Below are 27,484 nucleotides of genomic sequence, written 5' to 3'. Positions count from 1 at the left end.
AGTTTCGTGTTATCATAACATGTATCTAAATATAGGTTTATCATGAGCGTATTATTATTGCTCCTCCTCACATCGTAGTCTGTTCATAGATTAAAGGTTGTTATATTCTGTAGTGAATTTTATGGAAAAAGTTAGTACATCATTTGACTATTCCGTCTATAGCTTTCATTTATATAATACGGCGTATTCAACATTGGCTGACCTCAGGGGGCGACATTATGCGTTAATCTAGCGCAGGTAAATGAGGTAGGTACTCATCTGAAATGATTGCGGAGAGTCAGAAACGTTGTATCTTCCATTAGACGAACCCCCTAACCGTGATTCGTATATCTCTAGGGCGTTCGGTGAATCATTTCGCAGCCCGAATTCAAGCTACTCTTTCTACAAAGATGTCAAATGGCGTATTTCAAAAGTCCGCGTTTGTTTGTTGAAGTTCGTGTTCCGCGCTGCAGCAGACTATTTCTCCCTACGGCGCCTTGTAGTGTTACGGTCTGTCTGCTCCACAAGTGACTAAGAAAATTAGAGCTGACTGTATTTGTTCTCGGTGTTTTATTTCTGTAACGCGCCGCTGTGGCTAAATATGAAAGGATTCCTAATTAAATGTTTGTATAGAAAGGGACGCAGAATGTCATAATTTTAACAAACAAATTTCAGAGTCTTGCTAGTTTAGCATAACAAGACGTGCATCCGAAATAAACTTCCGTGTTGTTTAGTTACCATTTTTCTCATAACTTGTCGGTTCCATTCCCTCAGTGCTGACAATCCTTATAGAAATCTTTTCTACGCTATAAAGACAATCGATCTCCTCGAAACGGCTTCGGAGAGTGCCGAAGAACTGAATTGTAAAGTTTAGTTTGTCCAATAAACTTCGAAAAAGTTTTAAATTGAGTAAACAGCCTTTTGAGAGTTCAAATATGATGTTTTGCGTACAGCGGAGCCTTCTAAAAATCAATCAATGCACCTGTCCCTTTTTAATAAACAATAAGCTCCTCTTGTTTGTCGATAGCCTAAATCCAATATCTAACTCCGTTTGTAAAGGTCAAATAACGTAAAGCCTACGCAATAAGCTGTCTTCTTACATTCGGATCTAAGTAATGCCTTAGCAGCTTATTGATATCCTTGCAGAACGGCAGCTGGAAAGTTAACGTATGGGATGAGTCTGAGCGCACTTGTGTTCCTCCAAACGGGCAAAGAGGTGCTGCCCACTTTTAACTTATTTTCCCATTTCATACTTGTTGTTGACAACAACTGCTCCTGCCTATTGAACACTAAAGCCCTAGAATTTTTAGGCGCTCAGGTCTATACTGTCTTGTGGTATTAAACATAGGAAAAAATACTCGAAGGCAGTAGAGTGCTGCTTCGTAACAACAATTGCTGTCCTTTACCAGTTAGCTCACTAGAAAATCAATTTCAAGCCATTTTTCAATTATACGTAAATTTATTTTTCCAGTTATTAAGTAATGGGATCTAATATGTTCATGAACCCTGTATGAGGTTGCACTAGTGAAATCTACGAAAAGCCAAAAAACAAGTACACTCTAAGTGATAGACCCATATACTAAACAATATTGTTCATTATATCGCCGTTGCATAATTTGCACACATTTAGTAGCACAATTGCACAACCGTTCTATGCTAATCCCCTGAAGTGAATTACTTAGCTTTGTTTAGTTGAATAAAGTTTTCTCTGTAAAAAAAAAACTTGCTCATTAGAATAATTAAGAAACTCAGTGTTTTTCATGGCCCCTTAGCATCATTCTCTGCTGCTGGCCTCTCATCTCTAACATGTGCGGGTCAGGCATCAACAAGAGCTAAATATTCCTCTAGTATATTTTATTGGTTAGTCCGCAGCTGAAAAAGTCTCAGGTTATTTTGAAGGGGCTGACAAGTGGTCGGTTTCATTTCATAGCAGTACAGACATGTGAGCTTCACTCAGCTGCACAAACCGCAGCGCTCCAAGGTAGAGTAAGCACGTAACGCCCGGATCGTGACAATATTATCGCCTCTTCCGTAAAAACATGTTGTACGTACAGTTTAGCTATAGCCTAACTATTTGGCCATGAAGGCAAGCACCTCAACAAGGCCACCCGTCATTTGCCTTATTCACTTCAACATTTTGATGTAGCCGTTAGTATTGCATGATCTGTCATCCAATTCTCGCTTTGCTTCCTAGATATTTGACAAATGTTCATTTTAAACGGAGTATTTATCGGCTTGCCTTAGATGCCAAAAGCGAGGGGTTTTGAAACGCAGGAGTGCTGGACTACCTAACTAAGCCCATCTTTCATGTTATATATAGAGCGATATATTGATACGTATTTGAAGAGCATAACTATTCGAGCTCACTTCATTCAGTTACTTTGCTTACCCTGCTAGATGGCCATCTTCTTCAGCTCGAGTAGTGCTACGTGAAAGACTTTTTGTGGCCTTACAACATCCAGTTGTTCTTAGAGCAAAAAACAGAAATTCTATTTTTGCCCATATTCTTATAACCTATTATCTACTCGAAAATTAGCCCGGTTATCGTTAACAGTTTATGAAGTTCCAATTACGTTTAGCAGCTAAGATGACACAATATTTCGAAAACTAAAATTCTCGACGCTTTTGGACAGAGGCGCAGTGTCGAGTTATTGTCGTTTGAAACCCACAAAATCTCTCGAAGAGTATAGGATATATATAGGGTATAGGTATAGAGGTATAGGTATAGAGTGTAGGTAGTTCAAATACCTATGGCTAAGCTACATTCTAGGCAAAACCATGTTGCGAAACAAATTGCTATTTACGCGACCAGCATCAAACCTCTGTGCTAGCACTCGTATCGGCTCTAAAGAAACGGAATTACAGATATTTTCAGCCCCGCTGGACAAAACAGTCGTCCGTAGCCCTATTTCTTCAAACGTATGAAAGGGGACGGGTCAAGCTCTTTCTCCTCTAATAAGCCTTAATACAATCACCTGCTGTGTGGGCAGGAGAGGCTGCCTTGCAAATGGCATGGATTGACTTCTCGTAAAGAAAACATTCACAAATATCTTATTATTGAAGTACCATTGACAGGAACATTTTTGCTTGCCGTCCATATTACCCATTCTGCCGTTTGCTAAGGTTAAGCTAACTTGAGCTTTTCTGAAATGCCCTGCTACATCGAATTAATTTTATTTAAAAGCAAAACGTAAGTTAATAAAAGTTAAAAAATTAGTCTTATGAATTACGTTGTAGCAGAACGTTGCGTAACGATTAGATGCCGAGAGAATGCTACCAGTATTTGTTTTTTTTTTCGGTAACCTTCGAAACGCTTCTTATTTCGAAACTTTCGGTATGTAATTATAGGTGATCAATTAACCGACTAGAACGTTAGAACGTAAGAAGTCTTCACATCCTATGGGTGGCTTTGATAAGCATAATATATTAGAAGGGTATATTTATGAATGATTTCTGCAGAAATCGACAGCCTCACTAATTGTGATTCCAAGACTTTCTTTCTTTGTAGAAAAGGTTTTTCGGCGAAACATGCTTTTTGCAGAAGTACATGCAACTTACGTAGCACTATAGTTAAATTTACCTCCAAATTTCTTAGCAGTTGGGAAAAATCTTATAGACAGGTTGATGCCTTCTACTGCACATTTGCAAATGGCAAAGAACTTCATTACGTACAGAGGTTATAGCCACGGACACGATCGCAAGCGTGATCTTACCGGATTGGCGTCCGCGCACAGTGATTTGGCGATCTGTATATCCTCAGCAGAGAATCCAACCGCCTCGCCTTCCTATATTTAATGTGAAGAAAAGAATGGGTTGCAACGATGACAGTCCGTCGCCACCGGCCCCATGGCAAGATCGAGGGGGACACCAGCATCATCGGCATCGACAGTGATCGCGACCAAAACAAGTAAAGAGAAAAAATGGAGAAAAAAAAACGTTACTTGAGTACAAAGATAGGAAAACAGGATCGGCTACAGAAGAGTATGAGGCATCTATAAGAAGAACTGACGAACAACGAGGCGTCTCATAGTGACTGCGGTGAGGTTTGAGGAGAACCTGAATTTTCTGGCATTCTAAGACTACGTGGTGGCGCCATTGCTGATTTTGTTTCTATTACCACCGTTTCTAGGTTATTATTCTCTGAGGGAAACTTGTTGCCCCTACCGCTCCTTCAGGCTGTTCCATTCTATAGAATTCTGCCTTCGCTTTACCCTACTAAAGCTCAGACGCTTTATAAACCTAAGCTATAGTTTTAGCAGTCTCTTCCCCTTTCTATCCTCGCAGGAACGGAATGGACCAGAAAGGTCATTGGTAGGGGGCTGATGGCTAAGGCTGCTTAGAGGTGGCTAGGGCGAAAGGAAGAGAAGGCAAAGCAGGAGGTACTGTTCTGCGACCTATCATCGCCTGCTCTGGCATCTTCTGGCAATTTCTATGCAAAAACCTCTTGTCTTTAGCATAATGTTACTATTAAGGCAGGTTGAACCATTTGAAGCTAAATAACTGTGCCATTGTTTAATGCCGCATGAACAGATTGGCCGGGAAGGCCTAACAGAAAGGAGACAGATTGAGAATCAGCCCCTTAGATCGCTAAATTAAGAATAACCGCATCAGGCATGTCAAAGGGAGCAATTATATATGATGTTATAATAATTATTTAACCCTATATCAGCCTTCTTGAGTAGCGGTAGATGTATATTAGTTAAACTCGAAGGTGTTTTGTTTGTTCTCCGATAGCTACCTCAGCGTGTCACTATGTCAGTGCTCATGAATAAGCTATACATACGCCGGCTGTTCATACGTGTCTACGAAATGTCGAGCGCAACCTTATGTATCTCAATAGTATGATTTTAATCGATGAAATCAGTTTAAAAACGATATTGGTTATAAGCAAGGTTAACTAGTGTTAAGGTAGGTAGCATTGCCGTTCGAAGCATGAAAGTTCAACCATTTTTTCTGGTTCGCGTCTCAAAAAATATGCTCGACTACGGGCCCGTTGAAAGACGCTGCCATGATACTAGATGCATGGGTACTTCCCTTAGACGAGCGCTTAACCGACGGGCCACTACGCTATCCGTTAAGGCCACGTACAAAATCTAGTTCCCTATTACAAAACATCGTCTTTAATTCATCGGAATTTCGTTCATACGATTTGTGCCCTCAACAAACAATCTCTCCCAAGTCGATGAAGTCATTAAACCTACAATTCTCCTAAGTGATTCTACAAATCCTCCGCTGTTTGTAATACCGGCCCGCGCAGAAAAAAAAAACTGTGGCTTTGGCAAGGCGCCCTATACGTAGTATCAAATAGAATTACACTCTATCGTTGAAGCGTTGGTGCTAAAAACACTGAAATGCTAAAAAAATCTCTACACGTAATACAAATCTGCACCAATTGCTTAGAATTTGTTGATACAATTTAATAATGTTCTATCAATTTATGCGAACGTTAACATCAAATTAATGAAAATAGACGTCAACATCTGTCAATGCACACGATCTCGGATGAGATGGAGCTTCCTAACGCATTGTAGGGTCTTAATTACAACTTTCACATATACTAAACGTTGGTTTTCCACCACTTCTGAAAATCCATACCTAAGTTTTACCTTTATAGCTTTCATTAGCTGAAGCGCGTTCTCTTTCTCTAGGTCACGTCTCTGTTCTTCAATTAAATCAGCGACACTGCGAAACGACCGAATCTTCAGGTTGAACGCTGTGGGCATCGAAGTACTTTGATCCTCTTCATCACCAATATTATCGAACTGTCGCGTGTCGTTATCTTTAGCCATCTGCGAGAGCTTTTTGTGGTTAGGAGACGGTGTCAAGACGTGGTCATCATGCTTCGCTCTTTTGATCCAGTCTGTTTCCTTACTGCCTGTTACAGCGGTTACCATCGTTTTTTTGGCAGCGACATAATCTGGCTTTTCTGCAGCTGTTGTCGTTGGTGCGACCTTACTTGGCCTGATCTGTCTTCTGTCGAAATCGGCGACAGCGCGAGACCCCTTAGTGACAGTTTGCTGGACGCCATCCCTAATGGCAGACACTGTTGCTGTCTGTCGACTGTCCCCTTTAGGGACTGTGCGCGGTATCGAGATTTGACTCTTCTGAGAATTCTCCGAACCTTCCTCTGAGTCACTCGATAACTTCTTTTCCTGTGCGTCTTCTTCAGCTTCGTCACTTTCTTCAGCAGATCTCTGAATTTTTTGTTGCATTTCATTATAGTTGCAAAATTGAAAAACGGAGTAAGAGTATAATTTTTCTAATTATGTATTAGCGTATTGTTGGCGAAGTGAAATAAGCTTTGAAAAAGAATAATAAAAATATATCCTAAAAACTGTAGAGTTACTCAACCGTATGTAGATAGTTCTTGCTGATACAATGTCTGCAGCATTCGGTAAGCATACGACATTCAAGCATTTCACTCTTTTGCTTTTTGTATTAACGACACTTACTTCGTGTCTCTCTTTTGCCTCAACTCGGGCCATTATCTTCCTTCGAGCTCCGAGTGTACTATCGCTGAGTTTGCCGTCCTCGGCTTCCTCTATGTTTCCGTGACCCTCTTGATACTCTGCAGTGTCGTCCGGCGTAGAACAGGGTCTTGCTTCTGGCTTTTGAAGCCCTTCCTGTAATGGACAACAGAACATTGATCACCTGAGTGGGGTGTCTTGGTTACTCGTCATCTATACAAATGACAGACATAGCTAAGTTTGATCTGCTGACAAGAAGTGTACAGACAATTCGAACCGCCGAACGACAATTGTTACTTCGTTGAGATGGCTCTTTTTATTTTCATTGGACTCTCGAAGTTGACTTAATAGGCCTATTCTATCCGTTCCATTTTTAGCGTAACTCTTAAAGGAATATACGAGAATTGAAATTTCGGACAAACCTTTTTAATTGCCTCGGTCGACTCGAGAGACGCTGCCTTACTAATGGAAGGATTTCTTATAGTTCCGAGTTATTTAATATTTTCAACATTCATCCAATATTTATTTGAAATTACCTCACTGGAAAACAACAGAAAAACCGCTAGCTGACAGTTTAGATAAAGGTGAGGAAAGGGTCGAACAAGATTAGCTTTCGTTTTCTATGACTCTCCATTTTGAGGCGGATAAGTCACGAAGGGCTTCGAGATCGCGAATCTGCCGATCGCATGTAGGAAAACTGTACGGCCTATTTTGAGCTTCAGATCGGATGCCCTCCATTATCAGGTCTCCGGGATTGACATTTGGATTTGATGGGATCTTCGGGATTGAAATTTTTACAAGCGACTTTAACGCTGTGACACTGTTTCTGTGTATGGTTGTGATATGCAGATCCATCGAGTGTGTGAAGAAGCCCCTTCGATTTGCAACAAGGGACGTGGCCGGTATAGCAGTGACCTTTGCCGGTTCTATTCCTTATCGGTTCATGTAAGCGATATGGTTCAGTGTAGCCTATTAGCAATATAATACCTTATATATATACTTTAGAACTGTGGAAACGTGCATGGGATTTCGGCAGTGCGTAACTGACACGCTTCTACCTACGTTATTACACAAGGTAAAAGGAAGCTAATTATAATGCTAGGTAGTAGAACTTGATTACGGGCAATTTATCGTACACTGCTTTTACTTATTCATGATTCTTATACGCCGACTTGACATGTTCAGTTCTACTTACTTAGTACTATTAGCTATGAATGTTTTCTTTTGGAAGTTTCCGTAGAGAGCGACAAATATTAGATCTGGTAGCAAACAATATAACCGCCCCGCATAGATAATTCATTATCCTTACTATAATTAATATGGATCCATATATGTGATGCTTGTTTGAAAGCTTTTACAGGCATTTGTCAAGTCAGACTATATGCATATATATACCTTGTATAGCGGATTGAGTTTCTATGTGAGCAAGCAATATAAATTATTTGACGAGCGTATAATAAATAGGTTAATATTCTGCCTAAATAACTGTAGGCGTTCAGTGTCTTTGAATGCTCTCAGAGGCTGCCTTTCATCCAGTTATATCCCATCTACTAAAGTAGTTAGGTCACGCACGGTTCATAAAGCTCGAACATTCAAAAGAGGACTAACCTACCATTTCCAGAATGGCGATATGTGCTGGATCTTTTCCCAGGAGGACTAGGTTATCCTGATTGAGGGGTCACCCTAGTCGGTACGTGCACCACACTTCATGAAGATACGAGTTCTATACGCTACCAAAACGTGCTCACATAGCAAATTAGGGGCATAAAAATAGAGAATGGCTAGGGCACCGTTCTTTTTGAATATGATTTACCGCGAGATATATATATATATATATACAGTTTGCAGTTAAAAATTATCGGTAAACTTTTACTTCACTTAAGATTCGATTATTTGGCTAGTTGGTACAGCGGCAAAACTACGAACCGATCGCAAAAAATTAAAAAAGTAATTTCGTTTCTCTATCTAAGCTTTCGATTTAATAATTTCCTTAAAATTAAAAAATTTAGCAAAAAAAATATGATTTTGTAAATATACACATAAGACTCACGCTATTTCGTTCGAGTAACGTGTCCGCGTTTATTTCATTCATGTGTATATATATACATATATATATATATATATATATATATATATATATATAGAGAGATATATAGAGATATGCATATATATTGTTTCGTATGAGATTTGCCGTAAGATAAGACTCTCTAAACGATAGCGTGCTAAAATTGTATTATTGCTACCGTCAGAGTACACTGATACCGACGTTTGCTCATTCTGTAATAATACCTCAACACAAACAATTTTCAATGATCTAATACAAAACACTTAACGTAGCAAACTACTAATATTACAAACTGAACGACCTTTTCTTTTTGGGCTTGATTTTTTTTTTTAGTTTTTACATTTGCCCTACTGTCACTTGTAGCCAAGCAGTAACGTAATCGCCTATGAATTTTCTATTTATATTACAAAACGTTTTGGTTATCTCGTTTTTATAACTTTGTTAACGCGTCCTTGTGTTTCATAATATTTTTATGTGACCAGTTGACAGATTTGCAAGGCCAGCCTGCTCGTGCTCGTCTTCAAATCACAAGGTCGCAGGTATATAAAAACGTAATATCTTCGATCACAGCTACCCATTAAGGCTCCAAAATGAAGCAAAAAATTTTGTAGGACTGTTTCTGTGAGTTGAATCGAAGAGGTTCGATTGGAGGGGTTTGTTTGCTAACCGATTAGGAACATGTTACCCGCACACCACCAGTCCAGGTCAACCCCACCGAATATCAATGTTCGTTTAGCGTTTGCAGGCGAACGTGTAGAGCGCACCCGGCCGCGTCTGACAGACTCAATGTGTGATAGTTAGATTTTTCAACAGGATAAATAAAGAACAGAGAAAGGAAAATCACTAGACCAACTTGAAGTAGCACTTTCTCAACCTGAGAATTCCCCAATCAATATTTCTCCTGTCCCCGTTTCTCGTACGGAATCAATGTGAACTAAATGATATTTATTACAAAATAGTCAAGCATATTAGAGAACGCAATGATATACGCAAGTACGAGCGGACGTATATTTGGGCAGTCCTAACGGCGAGCGTCGGTCAAAAATAGTCGAGAGGTTCGATGTTACGTATAGTCATAGGCTGGCAGCGAATACTAGCTTTGAACGAATTAGAGAACACGGTCAAGCGACCATCAGGCGATCAGACGGGAAGGCTCCGACCTAACAAAAAAAAGTTGATTGGAGGGCTCCGCTAGTAATGAGCGGATGGCATCTCCTTGCTTCATCAATTATCCATTTTAAAAAAAGCTGCAAACCTCTTTCCCGCTACATCCTGCTAGCATCAGTTAGGTCGCATTACAATGACCAATATATTCATTGCATACCGCTGTAGAAGATATTACGAATCCTCGAACGCGTTTGGAATCTACATCGGCCTATGTAGTTGCAAAGTTACATATAGGGTGTTCCAAAAATCCACACGTTCTCTCTCATCAGAATCCATCAATTGTTCGTCTGCTCACAGACAGAACATGAAAATATCATCCGAAATCACATCGTCTACTACTCGAGTTTTCTTCATAGCATCTACATATATAACGCCTTATTGCCTTCTAAACGCCGCCGGAGGCAAAAAAAACAGCGTTTCTCTTCGAGTAGTTTATATGTCTGTGTATAGCTTTGCTGTTAGTATTTGCATGACTCTTCGATCATCCTGTATATGTCAGCCGTTAATTTCTAGTAAACCACAAGAAGTACACTGTTTGTAATACGCATTGACATTCACACGCGTCCCATATAAGTCCGGCTGAGTAAACCTGGGTCCTACTATAGCATGTACCTGCCCATATATACGTATTTACCGCAATCTTTATTTATCTTAGTTTCCTGTCACATTGCCCATTTCACAGTACGTGGATATTTCCTTGATTGCACGACGGAACTTACCTCGGATGAAAGTGACGACCTGGATGATGAAGGTGTTAGATCGGAGCCTTTAAGAGAGCTTTTTCGTGGCCTAGAATTAGAGCCACATTCAGATGTTTGTCCTAACGAAGTTTCAAAGCGAGACCTTGCCTGATTAATTGAAGTAATCGTCTTTGGTGTGCCGTTTTGGTTAACCATCATACGCCGATACGGTCCCACTAATGGGATAAGAGCAAAAAGGACGATCAGAAAAATTGTTTTAGAATGAAAATTAATATCCCCATACCTGTTCTGCTACACATGCATTCTGTAGCTTCGTCATACCTGCGGGGTGAACAGGACAGCCTCTTACTAAATTCGTATTGGGGTAGCTAAGCGATATCGACTGGATATAACTTGCACTATTGACCGTTATCGCTAAGTACGATTTTCTGATACATTACAAATTGTCCGACACCTTCTCGGTTCCCTATTTTAAGCAGATATGGAAAGATGAAAAAAACATGCTCAAAAAACGTAAAAATAGCGACATGTATCTATGAGATATCAAGTACATCGGCAAACCTGCTCCCTGTTATTTAGGCAGCATACCAGTAGTAAATGAGCCTTCCTTATTCATCTTGATTTTGTCTTCGAACCGCGATACAAGGCTTCGAGGTTTGGGATATTTTTCATTTTCCACGCTCCTTCCAGATTCAGTTTCAGATTCTGCTTCAGAGGTAAATTCTACCACTTCGTACGCGTCATACGGCGTTGTACCTTCTTTTGATTCTAGATAAATGAACCAAATTAAGTAACTGAGTTCTCGTTTGCTCGCGGTCTAGTGCTTGTCACAAGTAACCGTAGTCTAGGAGTATTCACCATTGCAGCATAAAGACTGTTGCTTCTGTTTTCACTGGTGTAACAGATGCGTATTTTACGTTTGTTCAATGAATTAAGTATCAAGCTTCGATTTTTTTTTCTAGCCTCTTTCTCGTAGGATTATCAAATACCATCCTGTTTGTTGCGTTCGTTTAGATTTTGAGTTTCTTTTGATCGAAGAGAGGCAATTGTATACGCTGGTAGTTATCAGACGAGGTATTTATAAACGTCTAGTTTTTCCGTTTTCGCATGATGTATAAGAAGCTGTTTGTGCGGAGCATTGAGGCACGAGAATCTGATGCATAACTACGTAGTTACATACAAAAAACGTAATTTTGCGCAAGTTTAATTAGTTAAGTACCTTGTCTGGGTGCATCTCGTCCGTTCGAGCCGCTAGAAGCTTTCGAGTTTTCTTTCGCATTAGATTCTCTTTCAAGTTTGGCGTTTTCAGCTGCGATGCGTCTCTCGTTATCCAGTCGTCGCCGCAATTCCTGTAAGTAACAGTAGCGCACACTTTGTCATTTAGAACTTAATTGACCGCAATATAAGGTAGATTTCGAACCAATTCGTCGACACTCTCGAACAAACAAACTGCCATCCAACCGCTATAGCTTTTCGAAATAATGCTCGAATTTCTCTTCGATTAGAGATGATGTTTCCTGTGGCCTATCTTCACTGTGGCAGAAGCTTATGGTTGTCGCCGTCGCTTCAAGCGTAAGCTAATCTTCTTACTGTGAACGTATTCTGATGCGTTACTGAAATCAATATTATATGCATATCACTCAAGTAGCCTTTGCTTTGTGTAGTCACACCTTATTTAATTACTCAGACAATACGAACTAGTGATATGTCGTACTTTCGACTAGTTACTTTTTCCTGCTTTGTAAAGGACATTTCCGCGCTCATCTGCGCATAACCAATATTGCTAAACGGCACTTCAACGTGTTTAGCCTCCTCTGTCTTTCGTCAGCTGCTGCTTCGATCTTGGCTTCTACGACGCCCACCCTCTCCTGGGCAGCGACAGGTCGGAGGTTCCCGACTCCCGACGAACGAATCCTATTCGTCCTCGTGTCGGCGTCGCTTTCGGTGCTTTATGGCGTACGACAAATGGACACCAACTCGACGGAACTCGAACCAACTCAGGCTTGAGGGTCGTACGGACACAGCACTACCGTATCACCATTTTGGAAGTACGGAATAGAATCACCGGTGCATGATAATTAGTCCTAAATATACAGTACAGATTTCAACAGACGTGTTTCAAACATTAGAGAAAAAAACGTGCTTTTATTTTTGAACCCCTACGTCAGACTCAATTAAACATGAAACTCTTAACAATCTCCACAGAGCTAATCTTTTCGTTTAGCTAGATAAAGCAGAAAAAGCTGAGTTCGAATTGACAATAGCTTATTTACTCTGGAAATCGAAAGCACACCTAAGGCTAAGAGAGAGACGACATAAATTGTTGCCTTCAGCCATCCGATTGGGATGGTTGTTTAGGCTTTCGGCCATGAGTCCATAAGATTAGGACATATTGGATGGGAAGAGTTATGACCTGACGCAAACGTTTCGAGAGTAACAGAACGGTACACTGTTATCAACATAAAGAACTTATCACATGTAATAAAGCTGCTGCCCCTCGTTGAGCTGTGACGACCTTTGTAATCTCGTTTTTTGTCGGTAGCCGTATGTTACAAATGACAGACTGGACGAAAAACACGACGAGGCGGTTCTCATGAATGACATTATTTACTCCCGTACCGCTTCTATGAAGGCATATGTCAGAGCTGGATAACTGTTTCACACAAAGGTATATGATTTATATCGAAGTAATGCTGTTCAGAGGTGCCGGTGTTGTCTCCAGTCCATTCTAATTTCGGGGTTTTAAGCCTTTCTAAAATTCGGAAATCTATCACGTAAATAATCAGTTTACTTTGCCTAGTTAATCTGAATAGAGACAACAATCGAGCTTCTTACTAACGCTGATATACTATATATGTCCCAAGGAGAGTACAGCGGCTGGGATATTTGTGCTTTATGTTCTTGTCACAAAGTCAGCATGTAGAAATTACAAGATTCAGTCGTTGCAACGACCACGTGACGACGTTGCGAAAATCCGTTCACCCTTTGGACACAGCTCTAGCTAAATTTATATCAACAAATTTATATCGGTCAACGACTTCAGCCTACACCCATTTGGTTCAAAAGAAATAGGTAAGAGCCAATTTCTTAATATAATCGTAGCCATTTGTAGTACCTGTTCCACTTCGCGCTGCTGCTTAACAAATTCGTAGTCGAAACCATCGACGTCCTTACTTATACTCGTCCTGGGATCGGCCTGCTCCGTTAATTCGGCTGGTTCAACAGGTTTCGATGGAGGCTTATCAGCGATGGCTGAAGTATTTACATCACATGAATCCTTGTCTGGGTAATTCACTCTTGCCGTTTTCGAAAGTTTCTTATAGTGGCGGTACGCCGCAATATTTTATAATAATTGATGAGTTTTTGCTATACATTACGTCTTATGCTTCCCGGTTCAATAATAGTGTCTTGTCTGACCATTGAGGGTAGCCCATTGCCTTGTATATTATTATCTCAGTTTCAAAAATAATACATAATAATATAATGTATCATTTCCTTAGGAGTAACTGGCTTACAAGGTCTTTTTTACAATGTACAAGATTATAGTTGCACAGATAGGTGATTTGCGCTTATATGCTTACGTATTCCATAGCTATATATGGTCATGTGGTTCTTTACCTTTGGTTGTCTGTTCGGCCTTGGCCTGTTCTCGAACGTTCTCTTGGTGGCCATTGTTTGAGTTGCCTTGTTGTTTAGCCTGTTCTGGTGATGGGTCTCTGAAGGAGGTCTTGCAACATACGGCGCAGATCTTAACGCCAGGAACGTTAATAAATGTGCAATGTATACATATCCACTGCTTGGAAGGACTCCAACGGATTCGGGCCGGTTCTGGGTCATTGTTTGTGGCTAACCCTGAGCCCGAATGACTAGACGGACCCGACGTGGATATACAACTTTCTTCGTCGAGATTTCTCTCTGTCGAAAACACTGTTCGAGACGATTGACTTTCTGCTGAAACTGTTTCCTCCGCGCTTCCGCTCACAGTCGACCTTGTCGCAGTTTCAGTGCCCTCAATGTCACGTGACGACGCTTTGATGCTACCAGTACCACCCTCATGACTTTGGCCATCAGTCGCTAATTTCCCGCTTAGCTTCTTCTCGGGTAACCGAGGCGCGACAGACGCACCCCATGCTGTGTGCTCAGGTATCTTAACCACCGGCTCAGGCTTTGGTGACAATTCAAGTGGACGCTGTCTTGGCGACGACATGGGCTGTGAACTATATAACCGGTTCCCTGGCACCTGCTCGAAGTTATCTTTTGTCGCTCGTTCGTACGAAGGCCGCCTTGGCCCGACAGAGCTTTTTCTGTCCTTTTCTCTGGACCTGGATTCTCGAGTTGGTGGTTGCTGCTGTCGAACACTGCTCGGATCAATGTACTCCTCCATAGTGAGTTCGGGTGACGGTGAGTTACGACCGGATCTTTGAGGAGTCCTACTACCTTGGCGGCCGTTGTCACGATATCCTTGATTGCTATGACGTTCCTCGTCAAAGTCTACATCGCTATAGTCTTTAATGTTGGGATCTGACGCACCCAGGGACGATGCCCGAGTAGAGGAGGGCCGTGGTGAACTCTGTCTGGAATCCTTGGAGTCACCTGTACGCTGACCACGTCGTCCATCTGAATGTAAGGCAGAGTTGCTACAGCTGAAATGAGCGCTGTGGGGACCTGGTACAGAACGATTGTTGGATTTCTCATCATAAAAGTGGAGACGTCTCAATAACAGGTACATTATTATTATGTAACAAAAAAGTGAAATTCACGAACGGCACACGTACGCACATTTAATTCAGGACTGTGCCTGCATATACCTTTTACGCTAAAGCACTCCTTAGGCCGTTGAGCCAAAAACGCCCTCAAATTACTCAAGGATTTAAGAATGAAGCTATTCGAGGTTACACCGATTATAACTCCAGGGGGGGGGGGGGGGGGAATGAGATAAAAATTAATGTTTATAGCACGCTGCGGCTTAGAAAATAATAATTATAATGATATTATTTGCTGTTTGTAATACTAGTGCCCTCCCACTAACCAGGTCAAGTTTGTCTTCACATATATATAATAGCGTCAAAAATAGCGAGAAAGTTTATCTACATATTAAAAATTATGAAATTTTTGGTGTGTAGGGTTAACTTGACGAGAAAACTCTGTACGAAAAACGCCTGAAAGCTCACTGACAAAAAAAACTATCCCGGTTACCTACGGTGCAACTGGGGCGCAGTCTGCGCCACAGAATAGAAAGCTCGCTCCTGGAAAACTCGCCTGTTTAAATATACTATTTACCTGCGCATGTCACTGATATTAGTTGTGAGCCGAATGATTCAGGGATAGTTAAGCGGCGAGATTAACAAACTGTTTTTGAAGTTTTTCATGCCTAGCTGCTCGGACTCGACGAACATGACAGGTGTGTTTATATTTACCATGAATGTTTCTGCTCGAAAACGTCAGCCGAAAATCAAGTAACGAAGAAGAACGTTTCTATAAATCACTATTGTTCTTAGTGATTTAATTTTTATAATCTTTTTTAGTCTGGTTTAATTTAATCTTTCAAGCGACATCATAATGCAGACATATCAGAAGAAAACCAATACACTGATTCATACCCGGACCTAGGCCAATGGGACCAATGATAACCCAGCTTGTAGAAAAAGCCGTCCTTAGCCTAGCTTTGCGAATTTAATAAAATGCGTACATAGATTGAAAGCGATTCCGCCTAACGTCGGTAAAACCATTGGACGCGCATATTTAAAAAATTTAGAATCGTGGGCTCCATACACTAAATTGATAAGCCATCGCTCTGTATATTATAACAACACGTTAAATTTGAAAGATCAAAAAGAGACAAAACCTGGTAGGCGATCTCTCCAACTAGATAAAACTAAACCTCAATTTTAAATTTTTAGTTATAAACGGCAGATTTAGACTTTTTTAACTATTTACTGCGATTGGGAAGACCAACCGGTAAAATCGTTTACCAGGTATTTATCTAGGATAACCTAATCATTGTAATGTACGTATAGCTGCGCTAAACTAGATAATTTGTTCTGTCACGTTATGCCACATTAATTCCACTTATTTCTCCCATAATTCCCCTTCCTTGCAAAACTCAAATGCCATTCGAGTTCGGCAAAAGAGCAACATTGTTTTGTCGAAATAAATTTAGCTAGACACATAGACCATTTGTCTTCCTCCATTGCGATAAGCACAAGCTTACATGCTCATATACACGAGAGAGTAGCTAAGTAGGTGCTAAAATGGCCGCCGGCTTGAGAAAGTGAGTAACCACTGCTAATTTGTATTAATGTATTCGAGTTTTATGTTGATGGTCCCCTTACATAACCATACGTGCCGCAGATATATGGCGACATATATTGGCTGGCCCTGAAAATGTGACAAGATATAATACCACGACGAGATTAAGCGTTTAGGAAAAGCTGGCCGGATTAACTTACTTTGTCTGGGAATGTCTCCCTGTGAAGGCTGACGCGACACCTGGCGGCTATCAGAACGCAAACGTGATGACCTCGGGATGAAGTCGATGTCAGAATCTGACGTTTCTGTGTCAGCTCCCATTGGACGCTGTCTATTACGATTATGATAGTACCTGTCAAAAAGTCAATTTAGTCTTTAGTCCATTTAACTTTTCTAGTTACGTACCTTATATAGTGTGTATCTCTAGCAAAACTTGAAGCAACGTTCTCTGGTTTTTTTCAGCCCAGAGACAGATATCTTAACAACCTAGCTGGTCAGTTCAAGCAGCAGTGCATTTAGTTCGCTCTTTATTTCGCCATTAGTGCGTATGATACCTAAAAAAGCGGTAAGCCGAGTAAGATCTGTCGAGGGTAAGCAGTCGCTCTTATAGTCGCCCCGAATAGGGAAAGATTTAGCGAGACGTCGTTCAAGATGGACAAGCAACTTTGCATTTAGAAACCCAATAGCTATGTAGAGTATACCTTATAAACTAGGTTCATTCATTGGATCATGCTAATGTATTCGTATGTATATTGTCGAGAACTAGCTAATTGTAAACTAACCAAATTGCCCTGTTGGCATCCATGTTGCTGAGCTGGGCGTTTGGATTTATTGGTGGCATGGTGTCGACAGACTGTAAGTTTCGCCCAGACCCCCATTGGTTGCCTCCAGGGTAGCCCCCGAACGGTACCATACCCATCGGATGTTCGAAGGGCGCAGCCCCTAAGACAAGACGAAATGTAATTAAAATTTTATTATATATGTTACACATAAACATATATAACTCTATTTCGCGTTCCGTGACTATTCATAACCACCTAATACTAACGTAACAGAAAAGCAGAGCTCAAACAAGTCTGTTGAATCTCTGTTTAGAAAATGAGATATTAGGGTGTCGAACCCCTTCACACTGAACTAGATATTATCATAAGCAGACGAATAAATTCAAAATCAAAAACATACTTAGCACTCGTTTAGTATTCAAACGAGAAGGGAACGTTCATAAATTTGCGTTAAATCATCTTACACGTGGTCTGAATCAACTGCGAGATGACTAAAGGCACAACAAACTGTGATGGATTTCAGATCGTTGACACGAGTCCAACGACTACCGATAGACACGACATATTCCAGAGCGTCTGAAAGTCCATTAATCAGGTAGTTCAAATTCTACCTATCTTTTTATTCTTGTTGCACAGATAGATACAAAGTACCTAGTAAATATCTAAATAAATGTACTTTCTATTTATTCACACATTTTTAGTTACATCTATGCACTCGAACTGTACAAAAAAAAAAACATGCGGCAAAACCTATTCATTTTACGCTGCCAATCATACAGTTATTATTATTTATTAAATTATAGCTGAATATAAAGATAGCATTTGAACTCTCCGATTTGTAATAGAAATTGCATCAGTAACGAAAAACATTTATGCAGAAAACTTTCAAACGCTCTGGAATATGTCGTGTCTATCGGTAGTCGTTGGACTCGTGTCATTGATTTAAAATCCACTACAGTCAATCATTTCATAGTTGAGTTTGTAGGACGATTTAACGCTATTTACTATTATTATTATTGTACATGTACTTCACTCGATATCAGGGGATACCATCTATCTCATACTATAATAGAGAGAAATCGTCGCGTATTAGCTATACTTTGGGGATCAGCTTTAGCGGGACTCACTAGGTGCTTGCGGGTACATCATGGCGCCCCATTGATTCGACGCAAAGCTTTGGCAGCGTCGCATAGAGCTCATGCGCGGATCAACCATGCCGTTTCCCATAATACCGCCCAGACCAATTTTCGTGCTTGATTCCGTATCGGTGTCCTTTCCTTCACCTTCCGCCGACGAATTAACGTTTGAAAATGACCCGCTGGAACCTATCGTTAGCCATTAATTGCGGTCTGAATCCGTGTATAATAATACAATGCTTTTTTGATTGCTTTATCTCTATAGAGGAAACTATCACAACTAGTTTCTATTAGTAACAGAAACACCTATTGAGTACATGATTCCTACTTCAGAAGTGAAAATACTGCCGCACCTTGACAAATGCTATAAGAACCCTATTGAATTGATTTCTCTAGCAGTTCGAACGAATAGATCCTTTTTGTTCGTAGGCCTTTGTGTAATAATCTTGACACCCGAATGTTACGAGAAAATAGCGCCGCCACATTTGATCTACATTTCGTAAGAACGGTTGGCCTGAGATGATCGCATCAATTTTCTAATAAACTTCCTTAGTCAAAACAGTCTGTTTGACAAATGATTCCGTTTGCCTCTTAGCAGATCTGCGACATATCGATTGTTACCATGCTATTTTAAAAGCGCCTTTTTTCGAAGACCTACTGCCAGCTTCTGTCCTGGTTACTGCTGGGAAGGCCCATAGCTCTGAATTACTTTGGCACATGCAACAAATCTGTTTAGGTAATTTCGGCACAAGGCTTCTCTCTCAGATCTTTGTATCAACAGCCCCTATTGCTCCATTCGTCCTGGTTGAGAACCTTTATACTTGTACCTACCGTCGATTCTTACACAAATTAAAGATAAAGCCAATGAAACATTTGTTTCTTTAAATTTCTCCAGATATGTGAGCCGATTCTCAACGCAGAGATTAGCCTAACGTATGTGGGTTACAATGAAATACAGTCAAACCTACCGGCGTACCCCCAAGGATGTGGCATCATTCGGGGGTCACTGAGATATGACATGCTTCCGTAAGGCACACCCGGCATGTAGGAATATGGAGCTCCGTATGGGAACACTCCGAACGGACCGAAAGGTCCTACGTAAGGAATGCCCTGGCAAGCCTGCGGTGCCATACGAGACAAGTCCATCATTGACTGATGACGGTTCATTGATGCTCTGTAGGCCAACAAAATAATAAGGCAACATGATCAGTCGACGTAGAGTTCCTTCAAAATCGTTACGGTAGTAACACCGACATGATCAAATCGTGAAGGCTCAGTTAATGACCTGACTTTTTATGTAGGAACTAAGGGCGGTTTGTAATAATCTGAAATCAATTTGGTTAACATATTGCCTTAGGTGTAGGATGTCTATTTGGGTGATTAGATCGAACAAGATTGCAATTGTTAGGATTTCAAGATTTAATTAATTTACTCACGTTTGTGGGTTATTATACATCCTGTTGACTTGAAGATTGCTTGCCAACAAACCATTATCTTCCCAATCAGACAAATCCTGTGTGTCAATAAAGCAACCATTAAGGTACACATATATACATACACTCAACCTAAGTCCAATAACTTCATCTGTCTATTGTAAAGTAGAAGACTTGGCGGTCGGTTCGTGTTGACCCTTTGGTTGAAATCCATAGCCCTTAGTTCCACCGCTTTTTACAGAATCATAATTATGAGCAGAACGGAAATTTTCTCATTAGGTAATAATTAATGTTTTGAGACAAATAAAAGATTTCTGGAAGTTCGCAAGTTGTTGAGATGTGGTGCTTTTCCGGCAGAAGGTGGTTCAGTGCACCAAAAATGTCTGCTCCAAGTACTGCTTTATTGGATGGCGTCACTTCTCAAACATCTTGTATATTTGAACTTCGAGCCTTACGTGGAACACGGGAAGTCATACAACAATGATGACCTTCGGCTTAATCTTCCACAGTGCACAAAGGAGTAGCTTCTAAGCAAAGCTTGACCAGGACTGGACTGAGTAAAAATAGAAGCCAAATTATTATTTCGCTTAATGATCTGCGCGGTTGCTCAAAACCCTTCGTTTTTTCTACACACTTTACTTGTAAGAACTCCTTTCCTCAATATAACATTTTAACACAAACGGTTTTTAGTTTCCCTCATCGTTCTTATGCATTTTCTTCTTCTTGTACATACAATAAAAGTACATTTTCATGAACCTTCCTCGAAAATAATCACAGCTCACTGTTTTTTCGGGCAATTTATTTTCTATCGGGCTACGAACTATTTTGTTTAATGTGTAGCAGACCTAAACAAGTACTATTTGTTCATTATACTAACCCTGTTAGCATTGATTCTTGCGAGCGATGAAGTACTTCCGGCCTGCCGATTATGAAGACATTCAAATGCATTTTTCTTTGGCTCTTCGCCGCTGCCTGAAGAAGAACCCGAATACCAATCTTATTAACCTAATAAACTGTGAAATTGTTTATCGACTTTTCAATGAACAGTTGTACTCGATAATTCAACGCTCACAATAATGCTGTGGACGACACATCGTGCCTTCGTATTATATGCCAAAGAGTATGCCCATTGAAGTACTCTACACGATGAAGTTCATCATCTAGATAAAAATTAATAAATTACACTATTCTGTAGCATTGATGCAATAGTCATGTTTTTTCACGATCTTCATATTGTTACTACGAGTACAATGCGTCTATCGATAATAAATGTTTTGATTGCTTAATGTAAACCGAAGGCCTACGAAGATCTAGCAAATGAACAAAGGGTAGAACCATAGATCCCTACAGTTATTTGCAAGAACTATAATCCGCTTCCCGAAGGTTTTTTGTCGTTATTATTTCAAGAGGCAATGGATGCCCGGTGTGCCTTCAGCCTTCAAATCCTACACGCATTATGCATTGGCTAATTAAAATACAATAAAACTTAGGAGGCTACAAGAAGCGCGAGAGGTCATTTGTCTCACTAATTTATTGACAGTGTAAAAGGTATGAAACGATACGAAATGCGTTGCTTTGCAAAACGTCGTAACACTGTAGACATAGCGTCAGAGTTCTTCACAACTTCCCTGCAAACGACTGATAAAAACGATCACAGTGCCTTTCTACTGGAGGCATTATCTGATCCTCATATATTTCAAATCCTATTAACAATTAGAAAAGTGTACTTTCATGGATCCGTCGACAGGGACGTCATAAAGCGTATGAGCCTTGATCTGTCACGATTAATTCAGCCATTTTTTTTTTAATTACGTATAAAAGCTAGAATAGTTTTTGGAAATCCTCTGTCCTTTTCGTTTTAAACTGATAGAAAAAACCACAGTTGTAATAACTATACGTTGTATATTTGTATATCTTGACCTCTAACAGTGGTGCGTTTGATTGACTGACTAAAGCAATCAACCCCTGAAAGATAATAATGTCGAAGTTCATTTACGTGAAGCTTCTCTCTACAAGCTAAATAGAATGGCGTAATTGCACGACAAAAACAAATAAAATTGATGGTGTTGGTAGTCTTTTGAACTATTATCCCCCCTACGAATCTGTGACGCGCGTCGAATGTAACTATTGCTGGAAAACACAGGATTTCGACACCTCACTGCTGCACGATTATACTCCTTCACTCAACTGCAGTTTTCAAAACCCTGCCGCGTTTCGCCTGCACTCGCGCTATAGCAGGGTAAAAGTCGTAATAACAATATTCACTTCTCCCCTTTTCTATCGTCAATACCATGGGAACTTGCCATACAGAATTACTAAAACAAATAGAATACCCATCGCAGGGAGACCGAATCGGCGTGAACCATAAGACGAACGTGGGCTGAAGTTCGTAGCCCAGGTCGACACTGCTTGGCTGCTCTGTCTGAAGCAGCCCGGGCATTTATTTGGAGGGCATCACAAATCTCTTATGTATTGATGTTGCCAACTGAGTTCCATTGCGCCGTAATCATTACCTCCGACAAAATGTGACTATGACAACAGCTAGGTAACCGATATACATGTAACAGTAGTGTCTGGTGCCTAGGCAAAAGGCGTCACTTACGGAAGGAAGATGGGCTGGAGGGCGTTGCCTCGCCGGGCGGAGATGGAAGCGGTCGGTTCTGGATGAAACGCTTGAGGCTGCCCAGTTTCGAAGAGATCGTCCCGCGTTTTTCGATCTCCTCGGGTATCGCAACTAGAATAAGTTAGCAGATTGCACAACTTTTAGTTATGATGAAAAAATAAAAACGTTCAACTCAATAGTGCTTTCGTCTTAGCGATGGAATGCCTATTACAAATTGGAATCTACACTGGACTTGACATGCGAATTGTTGCTCGTCTAGCATGACACACCGATTCGATAGGTCTTCAGGATACAGTATTACTAATTCTTCGTATATTAGAGATTGTTCGCGCCGTACGCGTTCTCTTCTGTTATTTTATTTCTCATTGAAGACAATTCGATTTGTTCACGGAAACACAATAGTTCCATTCGAGTCTACACATAAAACGAACGCGTGCGCTGTCTACCTTCCGACTTTCCCCGCATTAGGTTGGTCAGCAATGAAAATGGTTTCTTTTTTCTTGGCGGAACATTTGGCTGCGACAGAGGCTGCTGTTTCCAAAACGGGGTACTGGCTACAACAGTATGACCAGACATCTGTGAAACTGTAGCGGACGACGATTGAGGTGGCCGAACGGAGGCGTCATGTTGTTCCACGGACTTGCGTAAATGTGATTTCCGTTTTGGGTGTCTGCAAGTGATTTAGAAGTATAGGATTAATATTAGTTGACATTATTTTCTATTACTGCTTATAGAGAACTTGGTGCTTCAATACAACTTGGACTTGTCTTGTTTGTATGTTGAAAGCTGCACACAGTTTTGATTACGAGCTTCGATCCTTGCGCTCAAACTAAATCGCCGTCGCAGAAATGCCTTGGAAACCGTTCGAGTATAACTGGGTTTAGAAAAATGAACAAATAGATCAGCTATGTACATATTTGTAGCTTGGTTTCATCTCATACACGTTGCACTCTACCACTGCTTATTGGAAAGTTTATACGTATGATAGCCGAGAATGCATGTACACACAGACGAGGCATAAATTAACTCATGATGGATTACGATTTTCCAAATTAGACGGCTCAATGGATAATCAATAGATAATTTCAAAGGTTTTCGATATGCACCCACTCAATTCCGTAAGTAGATCCTTGTGCAGGTACTTGCTCCCGAACACATACCTCAAGATTGCCTTCATGAAGTCATTTAACTGTTAATGGGGCTTCATTCAAACTTATGCATTTCGTTGATTGCAGCGACCTAGGCCGATATGTACTATACAATATTTTGAGTAAATTTGGAAAAAAATGAAAGAGCGCACATCGTTTGTAATAAGAAAGATTTTTTGGGGAAAAAAATAATAAATACCACTCGTTAGCCCTGGTTCGTATTTCGTCACTATGATCCTATTAACGAAACCTATCACGAGTATCCTATTAGCGCAACTGAATTGAGATGAAGAATTCTTGATCTGTTATTCTATATTAATCAAGCTGTCCACTGGGAGAAGATCGACAGCGCTAAGGGGCAGAAATGCGCTGGAAGATCTGTACGTTCGCAGTTCCTTAACTAACTGGAGGCAGGGTAGAATTGTCTCTACGACGGATCAGTTCATGCAGCTGCCTTAGACCCTTACATACATTATGTCCTCTAGATAAAAGAAAAAAAGGTTTCGGTAAATTCTGATAAGCCTTTATAAGACATGGAAATTTTTAGAAAAGCCCCTAAATACTTATCATAATCAAATATCATTCAAGCTTTATTCGAGTAAATAAACACGGGTAAACAAATAAAAATTAGGTGGCTAATATCAGTTTTAGGTGTTAGTACTTAAAGTGTGTAACGCTAAAAGAGGATGAATTGGAACGGCAACCTTCATAATGTGTTTTTAATCACCTCTTCATAACAGCACTTACCTTTTTTATTGAAAAATATCAAACATGATATCGTACACGTATCGTTTTTCAAATATGGCGTATCTATCTATATTCCTGTGATCGTTGCCACTCATTAAGAATAAAGAAAAAAGAGTGGAAGAAAAAGAGAAAAAAGAGAAGGATTGCATTTCGGCTTCTTTGAACATCTTACAGCGCGTACGCACACTCCAGAATACGGTTATATGGATATTAGATGAAATTTATTGTTGGCTAAAGGTATCTATAAGGCAATTGAAGTCTATTCCGAATGTCTAAAGCTTTTTAAGATACAAATTTCCGCATCTATAGTGACCGATCATCCGCACTGTATTCTCAAAAAAAATGCATAGACATTAATTTATCAAAAAGGTCTGTTTTTTTCCATATGGCATATTCTGTACACGGAGACCGAAATAATTTCTCGGCTTAATGAAGATTATCTTACCCTGCTTCTTGCTGTAATTGGTAGATTAACATCCTAGTGGTAAGGGATCTGAGTGAGCGTCGTTTCTGGGTAGTGCACTGTAACCTTTTTCCAGCCAAAGTTAGTGGTGTTTGCTACAGTGTGGTTAATAACTCTACACTTTTTATAGAGGTTATATTAACCCAAAAAATATCTCGCCTTATATATATATATATGGTTACTGAATAAGTGTTTGTTATCTGTATAATCTACAAAAGGCAATGCATGTTCATAATTTGGGTTTTTCGGTTGAGGGTTCCCAGCTTCTGTCTAGGTTGATAACCTGGGAACCAGGATGATATTAGCGATACTATACTGAACTTTTAACAGGTCCTTTAATAGAATACATATTTTATCATAGATGCGGTGCTACTTTGCAGACGCACGCATGGTGCATAAAAAAGAACAGCTGTTTTTCCGCCCCAGAGAACTTTTTATCGGGTTGATCGTTTTGGGTACTTTGTGCTTGAAAACTTTAAAATGGCTCTCCATATAAACACTGTTCTCTGTCACAACAGATCTGAGCTGCCTGAATACGCTTTTCTCGGAAAATATTGTCTCAGAAAAGCTGTATATACAGCATCGCTTAGAACTTATATGGCCATAATGAAAAATTCCCACATCTCTACCAAAATTGTTTCCGACATTTCTAGTTCTTATATTTTCGACTTTCTATTACATTATTGACAATTAATATCGCCTGAAAACATATTAGATGGCACGTTAAGTCATGCGCACGTTTAAGCAAGGTTTTATATGGAAGCATCCGGAACGTTTGCTTAATAAATTTAAAGACGCCTGGCGTGCTGTTGTTTCCAAATCGGGCCCCTATATATTGTTCGTTTTAGCTAGAAGCCAGCAGTTTGACGTGGTGCTCCACGGCAGTGCTAGACGTAAAATGTTTTAACGACTCGTTAAAACGTCTCTCGTACCACTAAATCCGATCGTCCTAGTTAACAAAGTATTTTGCATTTCCGTTATATCTACCTAACTGAATCTTTCCAAATATTTACTGAAGATCCCATTATATTGATAGATACCATTACGCAAATGTACAGCAAACGGATAGAAACAACGAGTCAGCCATTGTTTACCTATTGTGTTATATTGCTAGCGCAGTATCTTTCACGGTTCATTTCAAGGAGTTTAGTCAGCGCAGTTTATTGCTATGTATGTCATTTATGTTAATATGCAGATTTTTTGCTTAGGGAATAGTTGTATTTTGGCATCTCTATATTGAACCTTTTCCAAAAAAAAGAACTCATGCAACATAGGTTTGGCAAGTCTCTTAAGGCACGGTTTGAATACAACCCAATAGGAGCTCATGCAAGTCTATAACAAATTTCGGACGATCTGTCTCAGAGGCGGCCTAATCGCACATAATCAAATTTTTACTCTACTGCCTTGACTACGTTGATTAATCCTTCACCCCTTCATTGGATGCACTGGATGGTTCTTACCGGTGGAAAATATCGTCGCATTGAAGACAGAACACTTGGTTTTCACAGCGGTCGCAACGAATAGCTGCTCGTGTTGACTTGCACAATTCACATTGGTATTCAGGGGCCGCACCCCCAGGGCTCACACCAGCGGGAGGCACGGGAGGCGCAACCGTTGGTCTGCGAGTCGATGTACCTGACCGCTGCATAGCTTGAATGTGCGTCGAATTTTTTAATTTAGCACAGCTAGTCTGTTAGGCCGGAGCAAATAGAATTAAGATGATATTCTATTGAAAAAAATTAGCTTTAAGACCCCTTTGGGGCATATCTAACAAATAGCCACTGCACTGGATATCTCGACGCTATGGAAACCCTTCCTCACGGCATAACCGAGCGCAACCAATATACTTATTACGACACAAGCTGCAATACAACAAAAGTTAGTGACGTTTTTCTCACATTCGGGTCATAATCACGAGACTCGATTTGCTCTCAGAAACAACCACAATATTCTTGTGCGTCTGACGTCGACTCGTGGTTAAACGACAGCCCCCCCACCGTTCACCAAACACGCGCACAAAGCTAATCTTACGAAGGTAAAAGTGCGGTAAGACAATTATTGTAGGCCTAAGCAATAGGCGCTCAGCTACAGCAGCAGGCCGGAAGCAACCTAATAGCAATTTCCGATTTGCAGTCCACGTCCAGCAAACCGGGCGTTGCCGCGGCTGTCTCGAGGTCGGTGTCGCCACGCTTCTTCCTCAGACTCGCACCGCTAAGCCGATCTTGAGTCCTCTTGCCTACTACCGGTAGTGCTGCAGCCGATAAGCGTGACTGCTATGCACACACGGGCAGAGTGCGAGCTAGCCTAACTTGAAAACATGGACCACAACTACAGAAACACGACAGCAGCTGTAGCAACAGCATTATCACGCTCACTTGTCTGCCTCTAAAGGGTGTCTGTGCAAATGAGGACCGGCCAGCCGGCCGGCCGGCCTGAAGCAGACGTAACCAGGCAGCTACCGTTACGCGCAGCGAGTATTAGGCTACTGTGTCACCACCATCATTCGCTGCAATGCAGCGTGCGC

The 27,484-nt window shown here is 40.6% G+C and overlaps 1 protein-coding gene across 4 annotated transcripts in view; it reads right to left on the bottom strand.

Annotated features, from left to right (window-relative positions):
• LUBEL (Linear Ubiquitin E3 ligase) overlaps positions 1-27,227 on the bottom strand; it is a 72,653-nt gene extending 45,426 nt beyond the window's left edge. The window contains exons 1-17 of one of the 4 annotated variants that reach the window (XR_015310404.1): positions 26,421-27,189; positions 23,049-23,272; positions 22,582-22,713; positions 20,857-20,951; positions 19,983-20,059; positions 19,515-19,720; positions 18,538-18,735; positions 17,411-17,570; positions 16,829-16,980; positions 13,998-15,044; positions 13,495-13,631; positions 11,599-11,728; positions 10,968-11,147; positions 10,398-10,594; positions 6,432-6,602; positions 5,586-6,173; positions 3,693-3,764 (exon numbers count right to left, since the gene is read on the bottom strand). Coding sequence is in view for 3 of the 4 variants with exons in the window: in XM_086967689.1 (XP_086823815.1) it covers positions 3,693-3,764; positions 5,586-6,173; positions 6,432-6,602; positions 10,398-10,594; positions 10,968-11,147; positions 11,599-11,728; positions 13,495-13,631; positions 13,998-15,044; positions 16,829-16,980; positions 17,411-17,570; positions 18,538-18,735; positions 19,515-19,720; positions 19,983-20,059; positions 20,857-20,951; positions 22,582-22,713; positions 23,049-23,272; positions 26,421-26,608 (3,954 nt within the window). In the remaining variant the exon portion in view is untranslated. Of the gene's footprint in view, positions 1-3,692; positions 3,765-5,585; positions 6,174-6,431; positions 6,603-10,397; positions 10,595-10,967; positions 11,148-11,598; positions 11,729-13,494; positions 13,632-13,997; positions 15,045-16,828; positions 16,981-17,410; positions 17,571-18,537; positions 18,736-19,514; positions 19,721-19,982; positions 20,060-20,856; positions 20,952-22,581; positions 22,714-23,048; positions 23,273-26,420 lie in introns of all 4 variants that reach the window. The other 3 variants (XM_086967689.1, XM_022830687.2, XM_022830690.2) reach the window with 3 other exon arrangements.
• Positions 27,228-27,484: the final 257 nt, after the last annotated feature.

The sequence above is a fragment of the Varroa jacobsoni genome, unplaced genomic scaffold, assembly GCF_002532875.2.
Source record: "Varroa jacobsoni isolate VJ856 unplaced genomic scaffold, vjacob_1.0 scaffold_287, whole genome shotgun sequence".
In the NCBI taxonomy this organism is placed as follows: domain Eukaryota; kingdom Metazoa; phylum Arthropoda; class Arachnida; order Mesostigmata; family Varroidae; genus Varroa; species Varroa jacobsoni.
Note: the sequence above shows the minus strand (reverse complement) of the source record. Positions and strands in the feature narration are given on the sequence as shown.